At 37.7% G+C, this 27,650-nt stretch overlaps 3 protein-coding genes across 9 annotated transcripts in view; 1 reads left to right on the forward strand and 2 right to left on the reverse strand.

Moving 5' to 3' along the window:
- Positions 1 to 7,991, reverse strand: part of Sec16 (endoplasmic reticulum export factor secretory 16) — a 28,087-nt gene extending 20,096 nt beyond the window's left edge. For 4 of the 6 annotated variants that reach the window (XM_076134229.1, XM_076134237.1, XM_076134224.1 and 1 more), the window contains exons 1-4: positions 7,590 to 7,990; positions 4,383 to 7,240; positions 4,049 to 4,305; positions 3,634 to 3,681 (exon numbers count right to left, since the gene is read on the reverse strand). In XM_076134229.1, coding sequence (XP_075990344.1) covers positions 3,634 to 3,681; positions 4,049 to 4,305; positions 4,383 to 7,240; positions 7,590 to 7,673 — 3,247 coding nt within the window. In that variant the 5' untranslated portion in view covers positions 7,674 to 7,990. Of the gene's footprint in view, positions 1 to 3,633; positions 3,682 to 4,048; positions 4,306 to 4,382; positions 7,241 to 7,589 lie in introns of all 6 variants that reach the window. The other 2 variants (XM_076134233.1, XM_076134219.1) reach the window with 2 other exon arrangements.
- A 235-nt stretch (positions 7,992 to 8,226) lies between these two features.
- On the forward strand, positions 8,227 to 9,256 carry LOC142986005 (uncharacterized). The gene is made up of 4 exons (XM_076134242.1): positions 8,227 to 8,468; positions 8,551 to 8,714; positions 8,789 to 8,937; positions 9,081 to 9,256. The coding sequence occupies exons 1-4, from the start codon at positions 8,360 to 8,362 to the stop codon at positions 9,118 to 9,120; spliced, it is 462 nt and encodes a 153-aa protein (XP_075990357.1). The 5' UTR covers positions 8,227 to 8,359; the 3' UTR covers positions 9,121 to 9,256.
- A 14-nt stretch (positions 9,257 to 9,270) lies between these two features.
- On the reverse strand, positions 9,271 to 27,447 carry LOC142986012 (cytochrome b5-like). 2 transcript variants are annotated; one of them, XM_076134253.1, is made up of 5 exons: positions 27,382 to 27,447; positions 27,061 to 27,244; positions 16,145 to 16,233; positions 14,825 to 14,935; positions 9,271 to 11,658 (listed from the first exon to the last, which is right to left on the reverse strand). In XM_076134253.1, exons 2-5 carry the CDS (start codon positions 27,175 to 27,177, stop codon positions 11,586 to 11,588), a joined length of 390 nt encoding a protein of 129 aa, XP_075990368.1. In that variant the 5' UTR covers positions 27,178 to 27,244; positions 27,382 to 27,447; the 3' UTR covers positions 9,271 to 11,585. The 2 variants fall into 2 exon arrangements, with proteins under 2 accessions (XP_075990368.1, XP_075990362.1); XM_076134247.1 differs by lacking the exon at positions 27,382 to 27,447 and having other exon boundaries at positions 27,061 to 27,366.
- Between the last annotated feature and the right edge of the window lie 203 nt (positions 27,448 to 27,650).

A 27,650-nucleotide genomic window follows, 5' to 3' on the forward strand; every position in this document is an offset into this window, starting at 1 on the left:
AGTCGTTTTAAAGTTAACTTAGTTGTAAACTATTTTATGAGACCATGAGTTGAGAACAAATTATAATTATTAATACCGGTCTAGACTGTTTGCTATAACTTGTACATAACGGAATGGATATGACCTGAATACTTTGTGTACTTAGGTGCCTGTTCTGTCGTACTACATTTTAAAACAAAGATTTTAGTGTATTGTTCACATTGGTCAGCTGTAAAAATGAGAATTATGATTAAAATTACTTCTTTTATAGAATCAAAATAACACTATAGTGTTTTTTAAGCTGATTATTAAAGTATTCATCATTATAATTATTTACTTATACTACTATAGATAATCTTTTATCCCAGAAGTGAAGACTAAACCCCCTAACATAATACCACTTAAATATATAGTATAAGCACAGTAAGATTGGAAAACAGTTTGTGCACTTGGTAGTTTCAAAACATTGAGCAAATATATAAACATATCAATAACATCAGTATGATTGACAAGTAGATAAGTGAGAGGTATCGGATATAGCATTGTATAGATACTATCTATATATGTTACGAGATAAAATATACATACACTGGTGGGATAATACTGGTTTTATACAAACACATCGTGTGTGACTGTAGGTACCGACTGTGTTTTAACTACATACTTTTACGATTGATTAAACAACGAATTTTAGTTACGAAACTATTGGTAAAGTTAAGTTTAGTATTAAAATTGTGAATATTTAATTAACTTGATATTGGTAAATTTTGACAGTTATTTTCAAATGGCAATGACCTAAAAATAAAGTAAATTATCATAAAAAAAATGACGTCATATCACAACAAATAGTTTATCATCATACGATTCGATAAACTACCTAATGTCTTGTCATACATAATCAGCTGTTCTTTACCGATTACACGAAGGTTGCAAATGTTTTATAATTAATCATTAGTGGCTAGGACCATAGACAAAATCCCAGCATTGTCCGGCCGAAGGACAATCAGACAAACCAATAAACTGACAAGAATATTAGCACTCGGCGTTTTACAGGGTAATGAACCCCACTACTATGACACATAACATAAATAGTTAAGTGTGTTTTACTAAGCCACATAAGAGATGTAAGAGAACACATATGAATTAAGATCGACTTCGGGTAAATCCCAAAAATAAAATTCTGATTTGGGAATCTACAAAGTCATGACCTTAGCCAGTAAAATCAATGCCGTACTGCCTACGCTTTGGCTAGACGCACGGGGCTTATCAACAATCCATTTTATTTTATTGTGTCGTGTAGTTTAGGTTTAAAGGGCCCTAGATTACCTAGCTATTCCACTCAAAACATAATAAGATAATCTACTTTGTGTCAATTTCATAGTCTTGTTAGTGTTAATGAGATTATAAGGCGTTGTTGTACAAAATGGACACATTTAGCGCACTTGTTTTACAAACATCGGAACGACACTTGTTTATTCATGAACACATTGAACACGCATACGTAATGCGTGCGATGTGGGTTACACACCAATCGATTACATTATTGATTATTTTTATAATATGGCATCATATGTGAAACGTTTTACCCCCGGTTTCTGGGGTACATTTAGTGGTAGTTTATCTATTAAATAACGTTTAAGCCCATATAAAGTGACTGTTTGAATAGATAAACTACCGTTAATTTACCACAGAGACCGGGGGTTAGGACTTGGGTCCGGGACCGGGACGAGACCGGGGGTTGGGTCTGTATCTGTGAGTCTAAGCCAAGTTTCACCATTTCTGATAAGAATTGGTTAGATTATCAGGTGGTTTAAGCCCTTTTTTTCATATATTTGCTATCACTTGTATAAGCAATTCGCCAGTTATTCATGCATCATGAAATTGGCCCTAAATTTTAAATTAAAGTATGCTTTATGACTAGAACCTGAATCACTGTTCTATTGATCAAGAATTTGTAAATAATCTTATGACAATGCTCTACGGTCGCAATTAATAAAAAAAAGTCTTAGTAATATTTTAGTAATAAATAATGCTGTCGCTTTTTCCTTCCCAGCGCATTCAAATCAAGAAAGGGACAAAACACGTAATGTAAACCACTCATATTAGTATCACAGAAAATCCAAAAAAAAAATGTGTATGTATAATAGTAGACCCCTTATTACAAAAGTATCAAGTTTATCATTAACTAAGTTTTTGTAATAAGAGGATAGATAATGAAATATATTAACAGCCAACAACTCAAACGACATTCAATTTCAAGGTCTTTTCACAGTATTAGTTACCTATTTGGTAAATAGAGTAACAGTATGAAAACCACTGACAAAAATCCATCTGGTTAGCTAGCTGATAGATGTATAGAATTTATGTAGTTTTGTGATTTTACTGTAAACACGCGTCTAAATAACATTGACGGTATGAAACTTAAGTGTGAGGCGGGGGATGTACCTTGCATGCCCGTCATTGCCCGTAGACCTGCCTGCACTGCCCTGCAGACCGGACCTCTGAACTTATATCTTAACTATAGGTTTGTGCGATGTTTGCTAGTGTGAAACTATATAGTTAAAGCGTGAATTCCCCGGTTAATTTAAAATTGAGTGTCGTTTGAGTATTAGGCCATAAGTGATGTATTTATAATAGTGATAGTTGTGTTGTATGAAGCCAGTTATAACATTTCCAAACATGTGGCATGCATGCTTGAACACGCGCCCTTCCATGTAACTGTGAATGAGGCCGTACATACGAGCTACTGCACCATTAGTACCTAGTTTGTTAAATATCTATGAACTTTACTAAATGTCTTGATTCAGCGAATTGTCTAAGTAATAGATAGACGCTTTAATATGTTAAGTTTATATTTGTGTTGCTATCCAAATGTAACAAGTTAATTTAATTTCCCTAACTGAAATTATAATTAGTACGCGATAACAATCGTGTCAATACGATTATTAATTACAATAACGTAAATAAAATATTGACACAGCTAAGTGGTAATATTGTACAAACAATAAAAGTAGTAAGACAGAAGAATATTAGTAAACAATGATAATAATTGTTGTTAAATAAATAAAAACTCCTGTCTTCATTAAAACGGGAGTTTCCCTATCAACATAAGGGTAAAATCCCTTTGGAAATACAAGGTGACTATGACAGTCATTTGCCTTTCACTGGCTAGTACAGTAAGGTAAATAACTTCTTGTTTGTCACTATGAGTCTGTAGAATGTAAGTATATAGTACTATATAGATAATGAGCTATTGATTTATCTACGTCTGCTGGCTTCGTAATGCGAGTAAAATGTCGGACACAATGGTTGTCTGAGACGTGAACGTACAACGAATACGTGCACGTGACGTGTGCGTGCACGCACTGCTACTAGATAGTATGAAAACGGCAAGTATAAAACCGGCTATCCGCCTGTGAGTTTCTAGCCAAGTTTTCTATTTAAAATGAATAATGAATTAATGAGAATAAAGGTCACAGATATTTTTAACTAGCATTTCGGATATTTTACGGGTACCATGTATTGATCGCATAAGTAACTCGTGTGCAACTGGCCTATGTTCAATGATTTAAAATGTACTAATGTAGATAATCAGGGCGCGCGCACACTGTGCGTCCACATACACCGCATGACACAAGTAGCAACTGTGTGTACCTTTCATACAACTATCATTAGTTTTTGCCTCTGGCGAGAATGTCACAACTGCAAAATAAACATAAATATACTGTCAGTCAGTTAGTCCAACACAATATAATATGCGATAATTATATGATATAAGCTATATAAATAAACATTATTTGTAGGATAATGTGTTTATAAAGTATTTGATAAGGGATGGATACTTCTTATATATGTAGCATTGGGTATGTGCATCTCAACGCTTAGTGATAAGAGGTGCGGCGGGCACGCGAGCACAGCGCAGTCTGTGCAGCTCGCAATGTCACCTTTTGACTTGCTAGGAAATTATATTGAGATGCCTATTCCGATAAGATCAGGGCTACATAGTTTTAAGTGGAGCCCTAGTGAGGGACACAAGACTGTGAAAGTGTTGTGTGTGCAGTGCGCTCACCTCTGCGCTGCTCGTCCTTGTCGCGCTGTCGCCTGATGTTGCCGTACTTCCTGGTGGGGTCGATGTCCCGGTAGGCGCGCTCGTAGCGGTCGCGCTCGCGGTAGCGGTCGCCGCGGCGCCGCTCGCGGTCGTCGTCGTATCGTCTCTCTCGCTCTATCGTGTTGTATCGCTTGCTGCGGTCTCGCTCGTCGTACCGGCGGTCCTTCTCGTCGGGACGCGGCGGCTTCGACGACGTGTACGAGCCCTCGCGATGACGCCTATAAACAAACAATATCAGCTAGTGGACATCGCAGTCTAGACGGTTGGTAGGTCTGTTGTATGGTGATGAACGAACCTTCGATCTCTCTCCCTGTCGCTGTAGTAGTCGGTGTCCTCAGTCTCGTAGCGGTGGCTGCGCGTGCTGCGGCGGTGGCGGCGCGCGTCCGGGCTCTCGTCGCGGTCACGTCGCTCGCGGTACCCGTCCCTGTCTCGCCTGTCTTTCTCCGAGCGCCGGTCGTCTCGAGTAGACTTTCTTTCAGGGTCATATTTCCGGTCTCCCCTAGAATACCTGCCGTCCTTGTCGCGATCTCTGTCTCTGTCCCGCTCTCGTTGTCTGTCGCGGTCCCTGTCACGGTCGCGGTCTCTCGTCGATTTATGTTTGTCTCTGTCTCTCCGCGGTGACGTCTTGAATGCTCTATCTCTCTCCGAATCTTCACCGGACGTGTTAACTCTGTTAAGAGACTGTCGTCTCGAGCTTGACGCCTGGTGGTCTATAGAGTCTGATAGGTCTGTCTTCCTGTCGGTGCCGATGTCCGTGTGCGTGAGGTCGGCTCCGTCGAGCACCTGTTCGCGAGAGTACGCCAGCTCCGTCGACGATATGATACTCAAGTCCTGTAAATTCTCCCCCTCCATCGTAATTTCTCTCTGGTTCTCGTCGGGTGGCGCCGAGAAGTCTGGCGATACGTCGTTACTGGACTCTCGGGCGCCTATCACGTTTCTGGGCGGATTTCTGGAACTCTGTTCAGTGTAATCAGAGCCATCCACGTTCTGTTCCCTGACGTCAGAAGGTCCAGCATCTGCCGGTATAGCGAAGTCATGGTCTACTCCCGTCACCACGCGCTGTTCGTTAGCACCGCCATAGTTCGAGCCCTGATACTGGCTATACTCATCATTGCTTGGTTCTCCTGGTACCATTCTATCTAATCCAATGGGCCTCCTCTCGGTAACTCTGCTGGCAGGCGGCTGTGTGTAATTGTCAGGGGTCTGTTGACCATCAGCCTGCCTGTAAGGTCGGGCGCCGTTATCAGTTGTCTGGCCGTCTATGTGGCGATCTAGATAGTTGTCGCTCGGCTGATTGTAACCATTATCAACTTCAGTTTGTTGTCCAGGCACCATGCGGGCCAAACCTGGCGGTGGTTCATCACCAGATATACTCAAGTTTTGATTATATTCAGATTCTTGTTGGCCCACAACCATTCGGCGTAAACCATGAACGCCTCTACTAAAGTCCGTATTCTCGCCAAAGTCTCCTCCGCTTGACAAATGAGCAGTTTGAAGATATTCATTTCTGTCATTCCTCGGCGCCACTTCCATATTGTCAGGCACCTGCTGCGATACAGCCATCGATCTAAACGCCGACACTTGGGGTTGATCCGGTCGCTCTGAATTATCCGGGGTTGTTTCTAAATTCGCTTCGAATCCTACAGAAACTCTATTGTGCTGTGACACTTTGCTCACAACAGCCGGCGATGTCAAAATTGTACTAGTCATCTGTGGTGGGAACGAGGGTACAGAGGTTGCACTAGCTGATCCCTTAGGTAAAGTCTTATGAGAAAACGGTCCTGCGTGTTTGAAAGGATTCGAATTAGAAGTCGTTGCAGGGAAATTCGGAGGAGGCATCGCCACAGACGACGGCGGCGCCGACAGAGCGACCGAGGATGGGTTAGATACAGGCGCTGATGAAGCTGGAGGAGCAGGTGGCATGACAGCTGTCGGAGGAGGGGGAAGGTTTGACGCCACGGGATGTGGGAAACTCGCCGGCGACACGGCAGGGGGAGGTTGGGTCGCTTGAACTGAGTCATGAACATTTCTAGGTGCTTCATGACCGAGGGGTAAGTTATCTGTTGATGGATTTTCATGGTTGACCAGACTCATTTCTTGCAAAGAACAGGACAACTCATCGTGACTCTCCCTCCTGCTGTTACTTACAGTACTGTCAGCCAAAGTAGGCTCATCTGAAGGTCTTGACCACTCACTGTTTTGCCCAAAGCCCTCATCAAGTCCAGGTTGTGAGTAGTTAAAGTTGGAGTTGTCTGTATTCAAGCCGGGACTACTTTTACTAGAATTTCTAGATTGATTCTCACTTCTATAAGTGCCCTCTGATTGAGTGTGTATACCATCACTAGATTCTTGAGACATTTGTGATTCTATGGACCATTGAGGTGTTAAATTGTCTAAATGAAACCTTTTGCCGAGAGCTAAATTTGGCAGGCGTTCCTTCACAACCTCTCTATCATTTAAGGTCCTCACTTCTTCAGCTTGTTGCGCAGACATGTTACTAGCACTCCTCGGTGGATTAGGTTCAGGCACTGTGTTATTTTCTACTACAGGATTTGTAACAGGTAATGTGGGTGGTTCATGATTGGCAGGCACAGAGGTGGGCTCCTTTGATTCCTTCTTATCATCCATTGCCCAGTTCCAACAGTTAGTGTCTGTTGCAGCAAAACTTTCTTCTATAACATTTGCATTATTGAATACCTGTTGCTGGGGAGGGGGAGGTTGTTGCACCACATTCTGTGCCACACTCTGCGGAGGCTTCTGAGCTTGTTTGGAGGAGTCCTCCCCCCAGCCCCAGTCCCAGTTGTCCTCCCAACTATCTGCATTAGGCTTATTCTGAGTGTAATGTTGTTGCTGCCCTTGATTCTCAACACCCTGATTTTGATAATAATTTTGTTGTGGATACCTCACTTGCTGCGTGTTATTGAACCCCTGGTTAGTGTAGTTCATGTTGAAAGTATTTGTTTGTGGATAGAACTGATTAGCATTGGCAGGATAGTCTTGTTGCTGATACACTTGTCCATACTGCTGGTTGTATTGTGGCTGTTGTTGTTGTTGCTGCTGTGCAGGCACCTGCCAGTACTGCTGCTGGGGCTGCATGCCACCCGGTGCACCACTCTGGTAGTTTGGGTACATGTTCTCTTGATTCCCAAATGGCTGCAATAATAAACAATGTGTTTACAATTATATTGACCGTAACACTAGCATAAAAGTTCAAAGTTACATGTAAAAATAATGTGCAATGTGACAGGAACACAATGTTTGACATATGCTACAATGTTGCAATAACACTTTCATTTTACACGATTTATGCAACTAATTGGGCAATCACAGCACTCAGGTAATTGTAGCTTGCAATAACTTACAAAAACGTTACATATACGGTAATAAGCAATATTATGTGTTCTTATGTTTATGTGTCAATCATATGACGAGCGCCATGGGTCGGTGCGGTTGGTCCACGTCATTGTTTACGTCCGTGCAGATATAACCTGTGCGAGCTCACCTGTGCCTGGGGTGCGGCGTAGGGCTGCCGCTCGGGCCCCGGCGGCGGCACCGCGGCGCCCTGCGGCCGCTTAGTCCACGACATGCCTCACGCTACCACCGCTTACATAACATTCGCGAGGACTCCGCTCGCATATGCTTCGGCTGCGACCGACAGCCCCGTCACTATCATGGAACGGAATGAAACGACACAATCAACACTTTCACTATCGTGCCAGATGTTATCACTACACTAAACATGTAATACTAAAGCGACGTCTGCTTCTATCGAGACTGTATTGTTGTAATGGAGTTACTGCGTCTAATGTAGAATTTATTTTATAAATATTTTATAAAGAATTTGTTGACAGCAGCCCATCGATCGAAGGTGCCCTGTTGGCAGTGTAGCCATTCTAATTTCTCCTACATGCCCAGAATATTTTATAGGAACGTCAAACTTACAGCTGAGCAAACATTGCTAAATAATCCTAACTTATAAAAAATATCTAAAGATATATTATTGTGTATTGAATTTCTCTCTTCACGAAGTAGTACTCGTATAATTTTTAGTTTTAGTTTTGTGTATTATTTCTTTATCGGGCGGTTTTAGTATCTGTGGGTAATCAATTTGGTGTGTCTATGATTGCCCTGGCGTGATGTGTCAACAATGTCAAATGTCAGTTGCATTGTGTGTGACAGTTGACACTCGGGAAAATTGAAAATTACAAAGCAAAATTCAAAATATATATTTCAAAATAAAATTATTGAAACTACTGAAATATAATTTCAGAAATGGCTAAAAGATCTAATCCATTTATTGAGGACTATGTTCCACAAAGCAAAATACACGTGAGCTTAAAGCAATTCAACAACAACGAAGACCGCCTACAAAAAGTTTATGGTAAATACACGACAACATTTTATAAATAAATCCTATTTATTTATTCAAGGATTCGAAATACTTAACTTATTTTATGTTTCAGAAAAAACATTAGAACTTCTGTTCAAGGGTGCAAAGAAAACGCAATTACCAGATGTTGTTAATTCCAGTGAAATTGAAAATGCAATGACGAACACAGACAAGAAGGGTAAAATGAAACAATTGTTTCTTAGCAAGAACGGCACATTACTGCATTCTGGTAACATAGTGGGTATTACCTCAACTTAAAATGCTAATAGTGCATATTGCAGACATTTGAATTGCTCTCTTTGTATTTTTAGGTACACAATCAGGCTGGTATGAAGCAGTGTAGCTGTGGCGGCGGGAGTGAGTGTCAGTGTGCGTACTGCGAGGTGTCCCTGTGCTACTCCTGCCAGCACCTGTGTGCTCGCTGTGAGAGGGCTTACTGCACAACCTGCACTATGATTGGGTGAGCATTCTACAAGGCATTCTCACTTTGTAGTTTTAACATTTTATCGCAATTTTTCTTTTTTTTAACCATAAAAGTGAAGTGTATCCTTTCATTATTACAGCTGTGGTATTCACACACTTATAAATTTCCTATCTTTTCAGATTGGAGGGTTCAGAAGTATGTGTCTCTTGTTATAGCTAATTCTATGGTTAATTAATATTAATATAGGTAAGTAAAACTGTTGTGATCTTTAGTATAATATTTGTTATGTAATAAAACTCTTTAATAAATAGTTTGTAAGTTATAAAAGGCTGGAACTTAATGTAATAGTTAATTAAATAAAACACAGAATAAATAATGTTGTTTATGTAAATCCATAAAACATAAGTTTATGCTTCAACTTAAGAAATTTAATTTCATCAATGCTCTGAAATAAATAAATAAAATGCAAGGCTCCCGAGGACAGTACAGATGTCATGTTGTATTATAACTATAGTAACAGGTAAATCACAACAAAATAAGGCCATGAATACATCAAAGCACTTCATACTTACAGTACACAAGAGTGAATAGGAGATTGCTTGTAGGTGGTCTGCTGCATAATTTGGTTTAATTTTACTTTATCATTAAAAATCATAGCCTCAAATAGCCTCCTGCATAGTGTTAGTATTTACACTCACTGTGAGGCACAAAGCAGTGGTAACACCTTCAGCTCTTGGCCCTGTTCTCTCATGTGTACAGTAAGTAAGTATTGTCACTGTCAAGATATAGATATTTTGTGCATAGATCATGGAACATCCACTATGGGACAACTACACATAAATGGACACAGTATTATAATATATCATTAATTGACATTAACACACAATTCCTCAAGCTGGGCGTTTCTTTATTAAGTAGAAAAATCAGCACCTAAATATACCCTCATCCATTCATACATAAATATTAAATTATTTTTATTTATTTTATATAAACCACTGCCTCTACGGTACAGGCTTTGTAAGGGTATATTCACACTCGACGCTTTTATAAACACATCTGTATACAGCTCAATAAAAGCAGTGTTATACCCTCAATTAAACAAAAATATTTTGTCAAGTACCTATTATTTATATAAACTAAACATTGAGAGGGTCACAAGTCCCTGGATATATGAAGTAGCAAAAAATTTCTTCAAGACAAACAAGAAGAAGTAAAAAATACATCTTTCGCTTATTCACCTAATAGTCTTAACATCTTAACTAAGAAGTACTAACTGCATACTGGCATCGTAGAGTTGAATGAACGAATGTTGTAATGACAATATTAGGACGCCGCCCCGCGCCTCTGCGCCGCGCCAATCTTAGCAATATGTCGAAGAACATCAACATAAAAAAAATAAGTAGTTATATAGAGGTGCTACAAGCGTGTAGCGGATCGCTACATACAGCGACATCTACTGGGACCAGCGCACAACCAACCACCACGCGCAGTGTGACTGACGTCACAAGTCCTGAATCGCGCTATCGAAGTTTGCACTGCAATTGACTATATACAAGTTCCCGACTACAACAGTCGGGCAGTCTAGGCCAACCAGGCATGATCACCTCGCCTGGTCTGAGGATCCTCCCTTTGTGTTGGAGGAACACGATCACCTCATTCCTCCACAAGCGCTTTAAATTTGCTATATAGAACACAGGGCGTATCGTCCTGACTGAATCTTTTTACATAATAAAATAGTATCATAAGGCCATTAGACATGAGGCAACTCAAACAGCCATAAGTATTAAATAACATTCCATACAACTTGGTTGCCTAATGTTACAAATGGGCCAAAGATACCCAGAATAAGTGACATCCAAACATAGTTCCTCTAGTGTACATAACATTACTATTTATACATAAGTAATCTCTCTCCATACAAGGTACTATATTTGTGAACATGGTTACATTATATAAAATAACAATTTCTTGTACATATTTCAACTGTTTTGGTATAACAAGCAGAATTTGCAAGTCATTAATGAACAAGTATAATCTTTTTAGCAACTTCTTGTACAGGCCTGTGCTTGACAATTTTATAGATCACAGACCTGTCAGTTAACAAACTACCCACATTAATAAATTGCAAATACCACTTAGAAGATGATATTACATTTATATAAAAGCATCATATGGTATTGGTAGAAGCAGTTAGTTCAGCAGTCGAGTCAGAATCTCAAACTCTGTTCGTTTAAATGAAACAGCTACCGGCTCCGCAAAGTCGATGATAGATCAGCTCAGACAGACGTAAATGGCTGCAAAACTACTCGTTTACTAACAATTTAAATTTATTTTGCATTGAAACAGACTGGTTTGATATAATTTGTTACCAAATAAGTAATTGTGCGCGCTCTTCGTCTGTCCGATCTGAACATTATTATACCACCTACGGCTACACCTCACACACATTACTATAAAGTTATTTATAATTAATTATTGATTTCTACAATCTCTTGACTGCTATAGTCAGTCAAAGATTATGATCAAACACGTGCTACTCGGCCACAAAATACAACAAATGCATATCTTATACATAAGAAACCAATATAATAAGCCGGTATTGAAGTCGTCGATGTTGGCTGCTGTTGGTGTGCGGGGTGCGTCTGCGTGGCGTGTGCGGGACGGCTGCGTGGCGCGCGTGGTCACTACGCGAACAGGTACCGGTAGAGGATGGTGGCCGCGATGCCCAGCAACAGCGGCGTCAGCCAGGAACCCCAACTATGGCCACAACAAAATATGCTAATACTATTTTACAAAGATAAGGGTTCATTACCCACATACAATACTGTGTTTCACTTTCTACTTAGCATATATTTTTTACTCGTGTCGCGACATAGCTGAATAGTTGAAACTTAGCAATATGAAAGTTTTCATTATAGTAATAAGTTTTAGTTTTATTGTTAAGTAGCTATTGTATTTTTTTATAGTTAAACATAAGTTAATAAAAATAAATTAGTTTCAGTTAGACACCAGTTGAAATGTTAATGAGTGAATAAAATTACTACTGTATTCAATGCAAATTGAAAAATATTATAATGCTATTTCTTTTCAAATGGAAATTAGCACCTTAAATATCGAATTGTAGGCGACAGATGGCGTTAGGTGCGTCGTCGTCTATTTTTATCTATGATTTATGTACCTACTGTATTGACCCCTCCCCGTCATTTTATGTGCCCTGTAATTACATACATGTGTATAGATCTATACACTATATAAAAGGAAAAGTCCACGAGCGTCATCAAATATTGCTACATCAAATCAAGGCTAGCTAAGCAAAATGATGTAAACAACTTCCTTCGACCCCAACACACGTAGGTACCTACTAGACTCAACATGTTCATTGCGAACACAAACTTTGTATGTTAACAAACAATACTAAAATAATAACTAATAATAAAATAAGCACATGGTTCTGTGTAACTAAACAAAAACAAAAGGATAATATAAAGGGATGTTTAAATAATGAGGCGGTGTTGTATTATGCACTTTATTGGTCATATATCATACTCATATAGTCATAATGTACAAAGTTGCAACAACTACAATGATAACATAAAGAGCACCAGTGTCCGGGCCGAGAGCCCTCTAACTTAAACACCTACTTCAATATAATCAAGCAACACTACGGGTCAACTAATACTGGAAAATCAGGTAACTTGGTAACTTAGCATTTAGATAGTGGTCGTTACAAGATTTTTTTTCATCCGGCATTTATATCGCTTATTCTTTAGGGTGATTAATAACTATTTTAACTAGACAATAAGATTCTTAGTTGAATTTCTCTGTTCGCTTAGTACGATCATAGTCACCTTTGTGCAAAAGATACCATGAAGTATTTAGACCCATTTAGTGTTACTTGACAATTAAAATCGGCCGTAAATATAAAACAAAACAATTTTGTGCATCAGCTCCAACAAGCGATTATCTAAAACTTGTGGAACTTTAAGATCTAATAATAATAGGAGCCAATAATTACTAGTAAATACTCTTAGATATATAACAAAGTATATATTATATAATAGTAAATAGGAAAGCGTTACAGATCTTGTGGGATCACAGTGTTAAGTACTAGCGCCTGACGAGATTACGTGAGCAATGGAATAGTTACACAGAGCCATGTGCCATGCGGCTGCCTGCATGGAATGATTCGAGACTGAGCTGACCTCCGACATCTACTGACACATTACACATTTCTGATAACAGGGAAGACTTGCGAGATCGTTTTGTACTATATTTAGAACCTAAAGACTAAATACAGATACGGCGTATACAACTCAGTTGGATGGAACTCAAGTAAATTCCAAAAGGTGCAAAGAACTAGTGAATTTAGTATTGTAGGCACAATAATATATGTGGATACCTAGCTTAATAAAATACTTAGTTAGTAAAATAGAAACTTGGTCATCAGTAGCATTTCATTATAGCATTTTTGATTAAAGACATATGAGACATCTTCACTACTTTGACACTATACATATTAATTCTGAAGATTTATATCAGAACCAGTCACTACTTGTTTCCTGAAGGTCAAACAGTTGCCAAGGCATTAATAATGCAAAACTGTTATCAGAAATAGTAATGAGTCGCGATAATTAGCCGTGTTCGTCTCGTGTCGTGTTCGTACAGCGTGTACGTCGTACACAACGTACACACCACACGTGATAACATGATTAACTAATAACTACATACGTATAAACAATTAGAATATTTATCTATCACCTGGGGTTTACTACCACACTGATTGATCTATCTAATTAGACAATACATTATTTAACCGCATTCAATTTGAGATCGTTTTCAAATAAGATCATTTTGTGCTAAAGTTAATACAACCCATTACTGTCCCACTGGGGCCTTCGGAAGAGGAGGGGTTAAGACATAAAGACTGCGGGTTAGGGACTGTGCATTAATTTAAGAACTCTTAACATTGTATCTAAAAATGTTTTTTTTGTGAATTCTTATGCTGCTTTTGATAAGGAATGTAACATAATAGAGTTATTTATACATAATGTAAAGCAGTCTGTCAGTCAGTGATGTCACTTGATGTAATATGTAACAGATAACTGTGACAGGGCTAACGGACAAATATTCTAATTCCCGACTATATTATATAAGACGTGAGATAAACGATACAATGTATATTAACGAATGACGATGATACTGTTTCTTAAAATAGTAGTATATAATGTGCTGAGACCGGTTGAGGGATAAACATCTAGCCTTTACAAATGTCATGTTACAACAACTCTCTAATACCTAAAGAGATCCTTTATTGATATATAGCTGTATCAAAGTATTCATGTTAAAAAGCTATATTTATAATGCTGACGTTTGCTGATGTTTTTTTTATATGGCTGGACTTTTTGTTGATATGAAATGAACAAAACGGTTTTTATTGTTCAAAACAATTATATTCTTATGTGTCTGTATACGTGGACTTTGTGAAGTCCAATAAAGAGAATTGGACTTTGTCAAGTACAATTCGTTCGTTAACGGAAATATTATAAATAAGCTGCAATTATCATTTATGAACTAAAATTGTACTTTGGATACTGATCAGTAATATCAGCCATTATTATAGGCAGTTTTAAGTGTCTTCATGACAAAAAATCAACGCTAAAACCAACTGAAATTCTGTTATCTTTTAGGCTATATAGGAAATTCCTTTATTCTTAAGATTTAGAGAAACCTACCAAAATATACTTTCTGTTCCTATTTTGTTATTGTACTTCATTGAACTTAAATTTAAGAAACAATACCATCGCGTATAGCGTATAGTCTACGTATACTAGGTGTGAGTCGTTCAGTGTGTGATGGTACAAGGTGGTGGTGGTGGTGGTGGTGGTGGTAGTGGTACAAGGAGGTGTTCTAGGCGACTACGCACTTGCCCTGCTCCTGCGGCTGGTCGTTGCTCCACTGCGGCGCGAACGCGTTCTTGCTCGCCACGCGGTCCTCCTCCACCAGCTCGCCGATCTTGTACTTCTTCATCAACGACCTGCACAATTAACTCTTATTAGAATATATGTATTTTAACTTGTAATCCAATAGGTGACATACATATGCGTGTAATTTATACAAGAATCGAACACGGAATAGTAAATTGTAACCGATATCAATCTACGACCCGAAGCATTTTCTTCAGCGCATAGTATATCAAATGTGAAATGTTGTAACAATGTTATATCAATGAATTTATGTTCGTCACTAAGTTTGACAGTCGGCAAGTTCGATTAGGCTCTGATAAATGTGTGTTTCAATCTATAGTGGTCCTAGCTTATCTATAAAGTGGTTTCTGATGATAATTCCAGTTATTTCGGTTATGACAACACTTTATTATGGCTAGGACAACATCATTTACACTTCCTTTTATAGTAATAACTACTATTGTTTGTTTTCCGTTACTCTCTGGACAAAAGGAGGGTTTAGGCCCACTACTAAATATAATAATATCCTGTAATTTCTGTCACTTATTTAAAATCTCAAATTAATACTTGTCATAAACTAGATATTATTATATTTAAAGCCCCACAAAAATCACATACAACTTGTTGGCCTTCGTGGGCCAAATTCTTCAAAAATAAACGCACTTAAAAAAACCTATACATCTATAAAATTAAACCTTGCGGCGTAGTAGATACAATTATTGAAATATGTTGGTGTTAAGTAATCATCCGGTTTTGCATAAATAAATAATCGTAACGAAATGTATTTATTCATTAAGGAAATTATTACAACACACAATAACGAGAAATCAGATGGTAAATCAAAACGTGACAGCATATTTATCAATCAAGAGATCTAATTACAACTAATTATCTATTCTTAATGCTATCACTAGACAACTCAATGCTATAAATATGCCATTACTCATCCTCATCATTTTTTAGTTATATACCTATGGTATATAATAATGAATATACCTACGGGAGGAAGCTGGTCGATGCAGTATCTTGTAACTTGAGACCAGATTTAAGGTACCTTGTTCACGCTTAAGAGTCAATATGTTCTGGGTAGTGGTCTTAATGATCGAACATGTAAGGAAAGGAAGACCAAAAATTACCAAGTGATCGATGGATTGTCTGAAAGAGGATATAAACAAAGGGGCGAAGACAGAGCTGATGGCTAAACGGGAAACATGTTGTGCCGACTCCGAATAGCGTGGGACGATGGTATAGAACATTGGTCTTATTGTGATGGTAGTTACCTGGCGTCGGAGCTGTGGCTGACATCCTCGAAGGGCTCTGTGGCGTCCTGACCCGCCTTCTCCAGCAGCACCTCCTCACCACCGGGGTGCTGGGGACAAACAACAATATACTTAGTAACCAATAACACAACAAACAGACAAATGCATTTAACAATCAATCAGTTTTCAGATAACAAGAAGCAGTTCTATTACCATTAATAGGTGCAAGTCAGGGTCGATTAAATTTTTTTTTTTGAAGTGAGAGATTAGTCTGTCATCTCCAATAGGAGTAGGTATACCAATTTCTGAATATTTCTTTAAACTTTCTATTATAAAACCTGACTGACACGACATCTTAGCAATCGTGGAGCGCGAAGTAAGTCCTAGTCCAGTGTCCTTCAGGATAATGAGATCACAAAATAGACAAAACACTAATATCTCTTATTAATGTACTAGTCATTAATATATTACACCATATTACGATGAGAACAAACGCATCTTACTCTAGCACAAGACGCAGAACGGATCGATTGATAAATATTATGTAACAACGTACTTTATTTATTCATTTAGTCAAAAACAAGGTCGGAATTATCTCATTCTGGTTTCGGAAACAAGGGGCAACGCTCGAAAAAGGTGAACTACCCACAATCTAGCCGGTTATGTAATGAACTTGCTTTTATCCGGGTATATAACGAAAAAATACTGTTTAAGACTACCGTTCCCGGAAATTCAAATTATATAATAAAGCTTGGCAACTTGTTTGAGCATTTGAAGTTGATGCAAGTGTTTCCGTGACCACATTTTCCTGTATACAAACAAAGAAATTATACATTCCAACTAAAAAATATGCATAAATAAACACATAATTTGGAATATGCTTTATGTATCGTTTCCTGTTGTCAATGTCTTCCGTAAATCAGAGTGACTATAAATGCCCCAGCGCCTTTTTAAAACAGAAGTAAGTATCTATGTTAACTGAAAATACTGCATCTTGGATTAATTAATAAATAACAATACAGAGAATGCATTTAATATAAACACGAATTTCAAAATTGGTATATGGTGTAATTTCAGCACTTTGTCCTATCATTGCATTGTCTGTATGTAACCTTAGAAGGGCTAATAACATTATTAATCGTTTTATACTTTATAGCGATTATAAAGCGATAATTGCGTTTAAAACTATCATTATTACCTACAATACGCGTGCAAAAACAATGTAAAGTAAATACAACTAGTTGCGCATTTAGCAGTTATTGCGTAACTCGTACATTGCACCTACTACCGACCACGACTAGCCAGCTGCAGTATAGGCAGTGTTGTCAGGACTGGTACCAGATCGGCATGCAACCAGATCGCAAGTGTATTGGCCTCTTTACCTAAACCCGTTTCATTTCTATTCCTGTTTGTTATCTCTCAGGTACACGAGCCTTATTGCTACAAAACCGTTTTATTGAAACCGTTAGTAAATCCATTTTGACTTAACAAGATTTTAGTTTAGAGCGAGTATTATTCGAGCTCGTCGAAAAGATCGTACCAAGTAGCGTTTTTTGGTTCTCTGCCTATCCCTATGAGAAAAAGGCGTCATTTCATACATATGTAGGTAAGTATGTATGTAAAATTAGCTTTGTTTTCTTTTCAACAAAAATGTAAAATGATACCTACGTATATGACATAATAAGCCTCGCTAATTTTGTAATAGTTAATCAACCGTGACACAATCAAATTAGCGATAACGTGTACTAATTAAATATGTGTATTTTCCACAAAATCATGTGTTAAGACGACTACACGTGCGTCGGACATTTCCAGTATTTTCCAGTGTTAGCAACATAGCGAGTACCTATCTGCTATCTGATGCCAGGTGGCTCGAGTAGATTCCCCCGTCCATCTCAGTAATATTATTAGCATTCGATTAATCAAGCAATTAGCTTTGCTTGAGTCAGTTGTTTGTTGTTGGACTATATCAGGTCTCTAAGCAGCAGTTATTTTGAGACTTCGAAACACCCGAAATATCTTACCAATCCTTTTTATAGAGCCTGCAAAAATTAGCTCTGGACAAAATAAAATCCGAGTTCTATGCCTTGTATTATGCCTTCGTTAAAACAACTTTTTTGAGCAATTTGAGCTGCGTCATCACTAAAGTAATACGAAGAAACAAAACTTCTCTTTTTATTAAAAAAAAATCTCTTCAAGAGACGTAAAAATATATCTTTTCAGTTGAAAATTCACACACTCAATACGCTATATTTATATTTGCAGAAAATTCATATTATTATTGTTATGTTAAGTGCAAGTCAAAAGTCTCATACATCGTAAGGTCACGGGTGTGATCGTATGTGAGATAGTGTTCACACAAAGCACTTCAACGTCGTGCACATATTATATTATATATTTAGACATAATATACTATGATGCGAGGGTTCAAAGTTCCTCTGTCATGCATATTGTCGTAGGTATCGTTTATATTATTTGTTCTCAGATAATGGAAGTTTCTTTACACCAATTACAGTATATGCTTAGTCATAATCGTGCGGGAAATCTCAAATCTATATTAAGCTTAACCATTCAGTATTTTTCTTGTACGAGGACTTTGCCCAACAGTTTTAATGAGTTCAATCATCTACGTAGAAATTCATTTGTAAGGGTATTCTGAATCTTTAAGTGTTTCTTTATTGACAATAGCAACATACCCCTAAGTTTCCCTTCGCTTTTCTCAATATTGTATCTTTTACAGTGGCTCTTTTTACAAAGCTTGGTTTGTCAATAAACCAGAGTTTAATGTTAGAAATAACACGAAATATTGACGTCAGTCTAGAGCTAATATTCGAAATACGCTAGAGATTACGAGTCTATGCGTCATGTCTGTACGTCACAATTGTGAAACTCTAGTAAACTATCCGTTAAGACCATAAACCCTACATTATCTTCAACAGTAATTGCACACGGAGAAATCACTAGCCCACAGTACGGTGTGTGATTGTGTCATGTCATAAATCAATGTCAATTATATTTATAGTTAATTTAAACAATGCTGATAAGTACGTATTAATTGAAGTCTGTCGTTCACCCCCGCGCCGAGGTGTGAAGGTTAAAGTTGACTAACCTACTGCTGGCTACTTACATTCAGTATAGCAAGATAGTTTAACTCGAACATGAGTAAAAATCAACTCACAACTTGAAGAAAATCATAAAGCATTTCCTGCATTCGATAAAATTGTGTGAGTTTGGAGCCTAAGTGTGTTAAATTGGGCTAGAGAAGATGAAGATGACATCCTTATGTGATACCAGAAAACTGATGGGCACGACAAGGCGTGATAATGATTTAGAAAAACTCTCAATGACAAACAGCAGCTGAACAGAAGGACCATGTCCCATTTTTCGTTTTCAGTCGTCACTGCTTATAGCCTGATTCTGGCAGTGTGCAATACTATTAATTGGTACTAACGATAAGCTAAACTATAATATCAATAGAGGCTAACTTATTGGTAGCAGAATTTCCGTGTGAATTTTCCGTGACCGATGTTAACTAGCACATTTTATCGACCAAAACATCACACATAATTTATGCTGATCATCGTAGCTTTGGAATCATACATTTAGCAACAATGTGTCAATAAAAGTATTTCAAGCTCTATCAAAGCATACAAATAGCAATGCACAATAACAAACCGCCACGTGTTAGCCGGTACACGTCACAGTACCGTGCCCACTTACCCAGTGTACTCGTGTGTGACATTTGGCAGGTAGCAGTGTCGATGTCAAGTGCGTCACCGGTCTCAATTAACAGTACAATCTGATACCAATTAATAAGTATTGTCCCACACGCCCTAGCGCCGTGATAAGCCAAGTGATACGAACGATACCGTGTTATTAAGCAGCTCGGGGCCGTGACGCGCTCAATGTCAGTCATGGCAAGGGGCAACTGCAGATAATTGCGAATGTACGTGCATCTAGTCAGCTGATTTTGTTTCCTTTTGTACGTGTGTTCAACACAGCTTCAAAACTTATCTGTAGATAACTACCAGCTCAATTAACCGATAATTAGTTTTGATCGCGATACACAGGCTTTTAATGAGCACACGTATATGTATGTGTGGCATTGTGCCACACATACATATACGTGTACATATACGTGTGCTAACGGACGTCACTGATCTTAATCGACCTTTAAGTTTAACTAACTATGACCAACATTTTATTACGTTTTGTTCAATTCTATTTTGATCCAAGAATGATTTAAACCAACATAAGTTTGCATAAAACATACTCAATTCACAATGTTAAATACGGAGTAAACAAAACTTCATCTCCAAGTAAAATAGTCAGAGTGACGTAATATCCGCATCACTTTAATGGAATTGAAAAGCAATCTGTGGCGTCGTGACGATGGAACTGGGTCACCGGCGACGAGAGCCCTCCACCCGGGAGGATGGCTGCATTCCTCGCTGTACTCCACCGCTAAATGAGAAATGCCATCGAGACAAAGATCGGATTATTAACATTCCCGGCTGCCGAATGAATATAAATGCACAGACACTCACGGATGCTGGCACGTCGAGAGTAACAGGAAAATTATGGAAAATATTGTAAGCAACGTGTTTGTGCCCAATGTTCTCAGTTTAGTTATCTGGTTATGAAATGTTCATAAGGATATTCAAGCACTAGCTAGAACTTTGAATAGAAGTTTGGCGCAATGGTTTAAGCGGTCACCTCGCCACAACAACCATAGCGCCGCGTGTGGTGGGTTCGAATCCCACCCGGGACAAATCTTTGTGTGATGAGCACGAGTATTTGTTCTGAGCCTGGATGTTAATGTATCTATATAAGTATGTATTTAGAAGTATATAAGTATGTTTATCAGTTATTTGGTTACCATAGTACAAGCTCTGCTTAGTTTGGAATCAAATGACCGTGTGTGAGTTGTCCAATAATATTTATAATATTTAATATTTACACGTTTTAGAAGTCACTTGACTTCACTGACTTATTAAAAAGATCGAAGTCCAAATGCCTAACAGAAAAAACTAATAATGTTGTTTGTAATTTAGCAGGAACAACATGCGTCATACTAATACACTCAGCGGCAGAAAAAGTGGCCCAAGCGCTTATCGTGAATTTGTAAACAAATTAAGTAATATATGGAAGATATATTGTTGTAAGTAGTTGCGAAGTGATCTGTTTAGTGTTATGAAGTGTTGAATTTCAGATTAATTTAAGTGACGGATGACTTTTTCTAACAATGTGTGTTAGAACTGAATTCAGTGTTGATTCGAGAGGTCAGTTGAATTCTGTATTTTGAAATATTGCTGCACGGAAACGATTTTCTTTATGATTTTTATTGATTATTGGTCTATTTAGATTTTAGAAAAGATTTGAAGATGCCACTTACTGCTGAACAAGTGGCTTAGGTGGTCTTGTTGTCCGATCAGGGCCATTACCATTGAGAGGTGGCTGCATTTTTCAATGTATCGCGTACCACTTTAAGGTCTGCGATTAGGAGGTATCGTGAGACTGGTCTCTACACGCGGCGACCAGGAATTGGACGAACACGATGTACATCCGCAAGAGATGACCGATTTGTTAACCTCGAGGTGCTGAGAAACCGCTTTCTGACAGCGTTTGAGATTCACTAGAGGCTTCAAGCGGCACGCGGAGTCATTCTTAGTGAACGGAACATGAGGCGAAGGATAAAAGAACGTAATTTACAGGCAGGAAGACCAACCCGAGTACCAGAACTCGAGAGACACTATCGAGTTGCGCGATTACGATTTGCTCGTAAACATGTGAATTGGCTATCGACCAATGGAGCAAGTTCTTGTTAACCAATGAGTGCTGAGTAGCATTAAGAGCACCAAATGGTCGTGAGAGAGTGTAAAGACGCCATTAAGGACGGTTTTTTCCCAACACAACACGTCAGACGGTCAGTTACAAAGGTAGGTCTGTTATGGTATGGAGAGGTGTATGTTTGGAGGCACGTACGGAGCTTGTCATCGTAGATCAGCGCCTAACAGCAGCCGGGTACATTGAAGAAATCCTCCAAGACCATGTTGTACCACTTATGGATTTCATTGGTCGGGAGGATTAACTCTAATGCAGTTTAATGCGCGCGCTCATAGCGCCCGCGTTGTGGAATCGCACCTTGCTGATATCGGGATTCAAAAACTGGCTTAGCCTGCTCGCAGTCCAGACATCAACCCCATAGAACATGTCTGGCACATGCTAAAAAACAGTGTATGCGCACTGCCCAACCCACCAGAATCACTTGGTGAGCGAAGAACCGCTCTAGTCAGAGTGTGGGATAAAGTTCTTCAAGAAGTAATTAAAACATCCTCCAAAGCATGCCAGAATGCATGCAGGTCACCATAAATGCTAGAGGAGTTAACACGCGGTATAAACTAGATTTTTTCTTTGGTGCAGAATTAGGTTTTTGCAAAAACTTTCAGTAAGCGATTTCGATTTTCCCATTTTTGATTAAAAATTACGACTATTTAGTGTAAATTGTAACTAAACTTGTGTATAAACTGTTTAACTAATAGTTATAGCCAAAATAGTAACCATATATTGATATTCTAAAAAGTTTTATCGTAGTTTTGCTTTGGGCCACTTTTTCTGCCGCTGAGTGTATTTTATAACATACCATAAAAAGTGGCTAAGACAAGACCAAATCGTCACTTTTTTTATAAATCTCGTTTCCTCATTGTTCTTGAGTGTAAAGAAAAAACTGTTGAATGTCCTTGGCGAGCCGTGGCTAATCATAATCGCCACAAAACAGTTGATAATATACTAAATAACAATGAAAATAATCTTAGTTTTAAAATTGTGCGATAAACAAGACTTTACCGATAATATGATGAGGCTTAGTCATTCATTGTGATTTCTCCTAATCGTATTAAATTGATTATTTCGAGTAGAGTTCACAGGTAAAATAAATAGAGGAAATAGTCACCTCGTTTTATGTCAATACGGTACGTGTACTACTTTAACAATTTCCGGTCAAAAATAAAAAAATTCGTCGTTACACGTTAGCTCTATTCTCCGAGTGGCCTCTACAAAGAATAGAGCTAACGTGTAACGACGAATTTTTTTATTTCTTTAGCCTAATAACATAAAATTAACCTAAGAACAAAGTTATTCATACTGTCTTTTAGAGACGTCCATTTTATTACTCGAAGAGTTTTCAAGCGATTCAAAAATTTGCCCGTGCCCGAACAGTAATTTTCATGATTCTTCGCGATGAAATACGGTTTCGTGAAAGTGAAAAGAGAAAGTTTTATGCTCGAGTAGAGTTTTCGTGAAAAAAAACTACTATCATGGTTCCAAGCATCGATCGACGTGTCTATTCTAAACTTTAACTATGTCTTGTTCTTTAACACAGTTATTTAAAATACTTTTCTTTCTTATTCTTATGCATAGATAACTTGTAATAAATGTTCGTACACGATACCGTTTCCGTACAATTATAATCAAAGTTACACATTTCGTTACGCTCGTGTAGGCACAGTAGTTCGCCAGAAATTTCGAGTGTTACTACTTTACACATCGTAACATGTGCAAACCTTATTTACCTAGTAGTGTATATGCGCAAGTGTGCAGCATTTCACCTATTAAAACTATGACAACTCTACAACTACCTTTTATAAATGTAGAAGGTAGTGAGGACTTATTTACGGGTGTTTGTTACTACATAATGGATTCTGTTTTTCAAGAAAAATATACTTAATGACTATTTGAGTGTAGTTTATAACCTGGTTTAACATATAAAAATAGCTTTTCACGTGCATAAAATCGGGAGCAGAAAAGTATTGTTAATTTTCACGGGAAGAGTCTAGTATTTCTAACTAATAACACTTTTAGTCTATTGGTGAGTGGTTCAGTGAGATATCGTTAGTAAAGCAATACAGATATTCTACCAGTAAATGAGTTAGCACTTTTGAAGGAGTAAATCCACTTACATGATAAATGACGCTACTACAACTTAATAAGGTATCTTGTCATTATAATGTAGCTATTTAGTTCAATGTAAAACTGTTTGCAGATCGATTAACCGTCATTTACTTAGATAGCAATATAAAACGTAGTAGTCACCACAAATTGGTGATGATATTTGTTCACTCGTTTATTAAATGAGTTACTCTTATCAATTCTTCTCTAATTAATACATTATTTGTTTTTTATTCTGTTATTTAAAGACAACTCCCGCACTAAGAATTGCTCTTGACTCTTACAAACATACGAACAACGGACACAAAGTACAACCAGACCCGAAACAATTGTTCCGTGTGGGAATCGAACCCACGACCTCCCGGCGCAATAGTAGCGGCGTTGCGACCTTAACCACTGCGCCATGGAGGTGTTTTAAATAATAAAATAGTTAAAATAATAATGAACTTGTCTATTAAACACGTAGTTCGTAAAATATAAGTTAAAATACACACTTTACCTTAAGGAAAAACATATTTCCGGCTTTACTAGGATTGGTAGAGATCAACGGTCGTTGCCTACCAATTAAATTGACTATAGTTCGAGGAAAGATGATGAAATAAACACATAAAAAACAGCGTACTTTGAACCTTTGCCTAAAGCAATTTTCCACCATAGAAGTAGATATTTTATGTTAAAAACATTTTGACCTAATTCCGTCAGACACAGCACGTGTACATGTAAGTGTATAAAATCAATATGCTTACTCATATAACTAATTCATAACCATTACTTGGCATATTTCAGTTAATTAAAATACATCGTCAGTTCTATTTAGCGTTCAACTACGTGTTGCTGATAGTCTAATGGAAAACCATTATTATTAACTTCGATCTTTCAAAAAATCGTGTAAAACATAAGTTGTTTAAAAGTTTTTAACTGCAAGATCAGAGTCAGAAAGAGATTTCTTTTAATTATCGATATTGAAATGATTACTTAGGGCATAGTAATATACATAGTATGCAAGTGAAAAGAAGCATTTCAAATTATGTTGTTACTTGTATACGAATAACGGGAATAGGTTACCCGATTAGTTTTTATTTGGAATGATTCCAAATACGTCGGCAAACTTCGGTAAACCTTCAACTCTTGTTTTATACTAATCTTCCCGTGAACAATAGACCGTCATCTCGAGACATCTCTCTTATCTTGCAAGTTGTCAAACGTTGAACAGTTAACAGGGCTCATTCTAGTGGCGAAAATAAATGGGTTGGGATGCGGGCGGTGACCTCCCGGCTCCCGGACTGAGGAGGCGTGTGTGTGGCGACAATGGACCCTGACGGAATTGGCCCGGCGACCTCGGCCTACGATCACCGCGCTCGCCACTCAATCATGTACATTGTATAGTAACTCTACACCCGCTTTATTGGTCTACTCTCGATTTCAATGTCCACTAATCAATGAAATCACTCTTACTTTTCAAACGCATTGTCGGTGAGTCGATTCTAGCTATGAATACACGAGTTTCTCGTTAAAGATGACAGATAAGAAACGCATTACTATAGTTTATTTACTACGCCGCCCAAATGTTGGGAACTAAGTTATTGTAATTAACACTCACAAAAGTATTATCATCGTAATTAGTAGTTTGTTTATATACTTTTAAATAAAGACTAACACTTTAAAAACAAAGATAATAATAGCTTAAAACAACTTAATTACATAATTATATCTTAATGTGATGACATGCAAACAATCTTATCAGAATGGCCGAGAATAGTCCGAAATAAGTGCATAATGTTTTGAAATGATCTCGCTGAGGGACAAAGGTCAGAGTACATGTTTTTACGACAGACTTTGACCTCAACACGCCATTACGTCGCGCCACTAGGTAACTTTTTACGTCGGTCATTAAGCTCTTGCTATTTTTTTTTTAAATTACCTGCACACTATGTTATTATTCTTCCAACAAAATACCGTAAAAGAATTTTAAATAAAATGTAATTTATTACAGTCTTAACAAAATTATTGTCATTGTTCTTTACAATGGACTCTCTGTACATAGTCAAAAGACCCCATTAATTATCTAAACTTTTTTCTAACAGTGAGATTCTTATTAGCGACAAGAATTAATGACAAAAGAGCTATGTGACACAGAACTAAAGTGTACCTACACACAAGTCTTTGGAGAACGGACCTTAAAACATTAATTGTATTATTAATCATTGTATAAAGTGTAATAATGTCATGATGCCAGTGACCCAGTATCAGTAATTGGTGAATCCATTGTAGTCTAAACATTAGCCTACAGTGAACACAATAACGCACTAGTTACAAGTGTACCAACACACTTACATACTAGTGAATATTAATTAGCAGTTGTAAATCACTTCATATTGATTTATGGGCGAATTGATGGAATTCAGGCCAGTGTATTGTGTACAGCAAATAAATTTGTTAATTTTAACAGAGTACAAATGAATTATTCTGGCAGTATTAAAGTTGTTCAGTCATTGAAAAGTACTAAAATAGTAATCTTTAAATTCAACTAAGTAACTCTCATTTTCTTTTATTTATGTTGTTCTAACACAACATATGAAATGGACCTCTTTACTAAGGCATACTGCAAGTCATCTTTTTTTTCTATTGTTTAGTAACATTTACAACAACTTTTAAGTCCAGGGTCAATTTATTGTCATTAAGAAGAAAATATTTGTAATCCTAAATTACATAGTTTGCCAATAATTATTTTAATAGTATTGTAATCAATATAACTACATAATCTCATAGATAACAATTACAAGATAAAGTAAGTTACACGACAGAGATTAATTTTGTAACAAATAAATTAGAAAAACTCTAAACCCTAACTTTTCGATAGTACTAAAATTTCAATCAGCTCAGCTCAACTTGATTGCCTATTCCAAAGATGAATAAAAAGGGACCGGCAGAAACAAATGAATAATGAATGACCACTATGTAATGTAAATGTGAGAGTCACACGGACTGACCTCTGCGAGGAAGCTCGTGACGTCGTACACCTCGTTGTGAATGATAAGCACCGCGTCCTTGCGCGTGCTGCGGCTCTTCAGCTCCTCGCGCGTGAATAGTTTTGGCTGTTCTTCCATTGTTCTTTACTTCGAGGGAACTGAGAATACGATGACCGTGCCGCCGCGGTGTCGTGCGCACTCCTCACTGAACAATCAAGCACTAGATAAGCACAACGCTCCGATAACTCGGTGCCGACGTGTGATACGTGTGGCCGCAGATACGACGTTTACAGAATAGCGGCTAGATCATATATTTACGAACTTATTATAAGTAATACTCACCGAGAACTTTTGTGCTGACAGCAACTAAAGACAGCTCAGCTACAGTGTTACCATTTTATATTGCGAATGTAAACAAATAAGATTTTTTGGTGTTGCAACTCGCTATCATTTATGAACGCTTTGGGCTACTTTGGCTTAGAAATCAGTCTTCCTGCGATGTGACCATAATTTGAAAAATTAAGATTAGATTGTAAGTCAGTAGCAAACGAAAATTTGTTCGATCACTCGTGATCCATATCTATAAACTTTAGTAGAAACTTGAAAAAAAT

This window comes from Anticarsia gemmatalis, chromosome 2 (genome assembly GCF_050436995.1).
Source record: "Anticarsia gemmatalis isolate Benzon Research Colony breed Stoneville strain chromosome 2, ilAntGemm2 primary, whole genome shotgun sequence".
NCBI lineage: Eukaryota > Metazoa > Arthropoda > Insecta > Lepidoptera > Erebidae > Anticarsia > Anticarsia gemmatalis.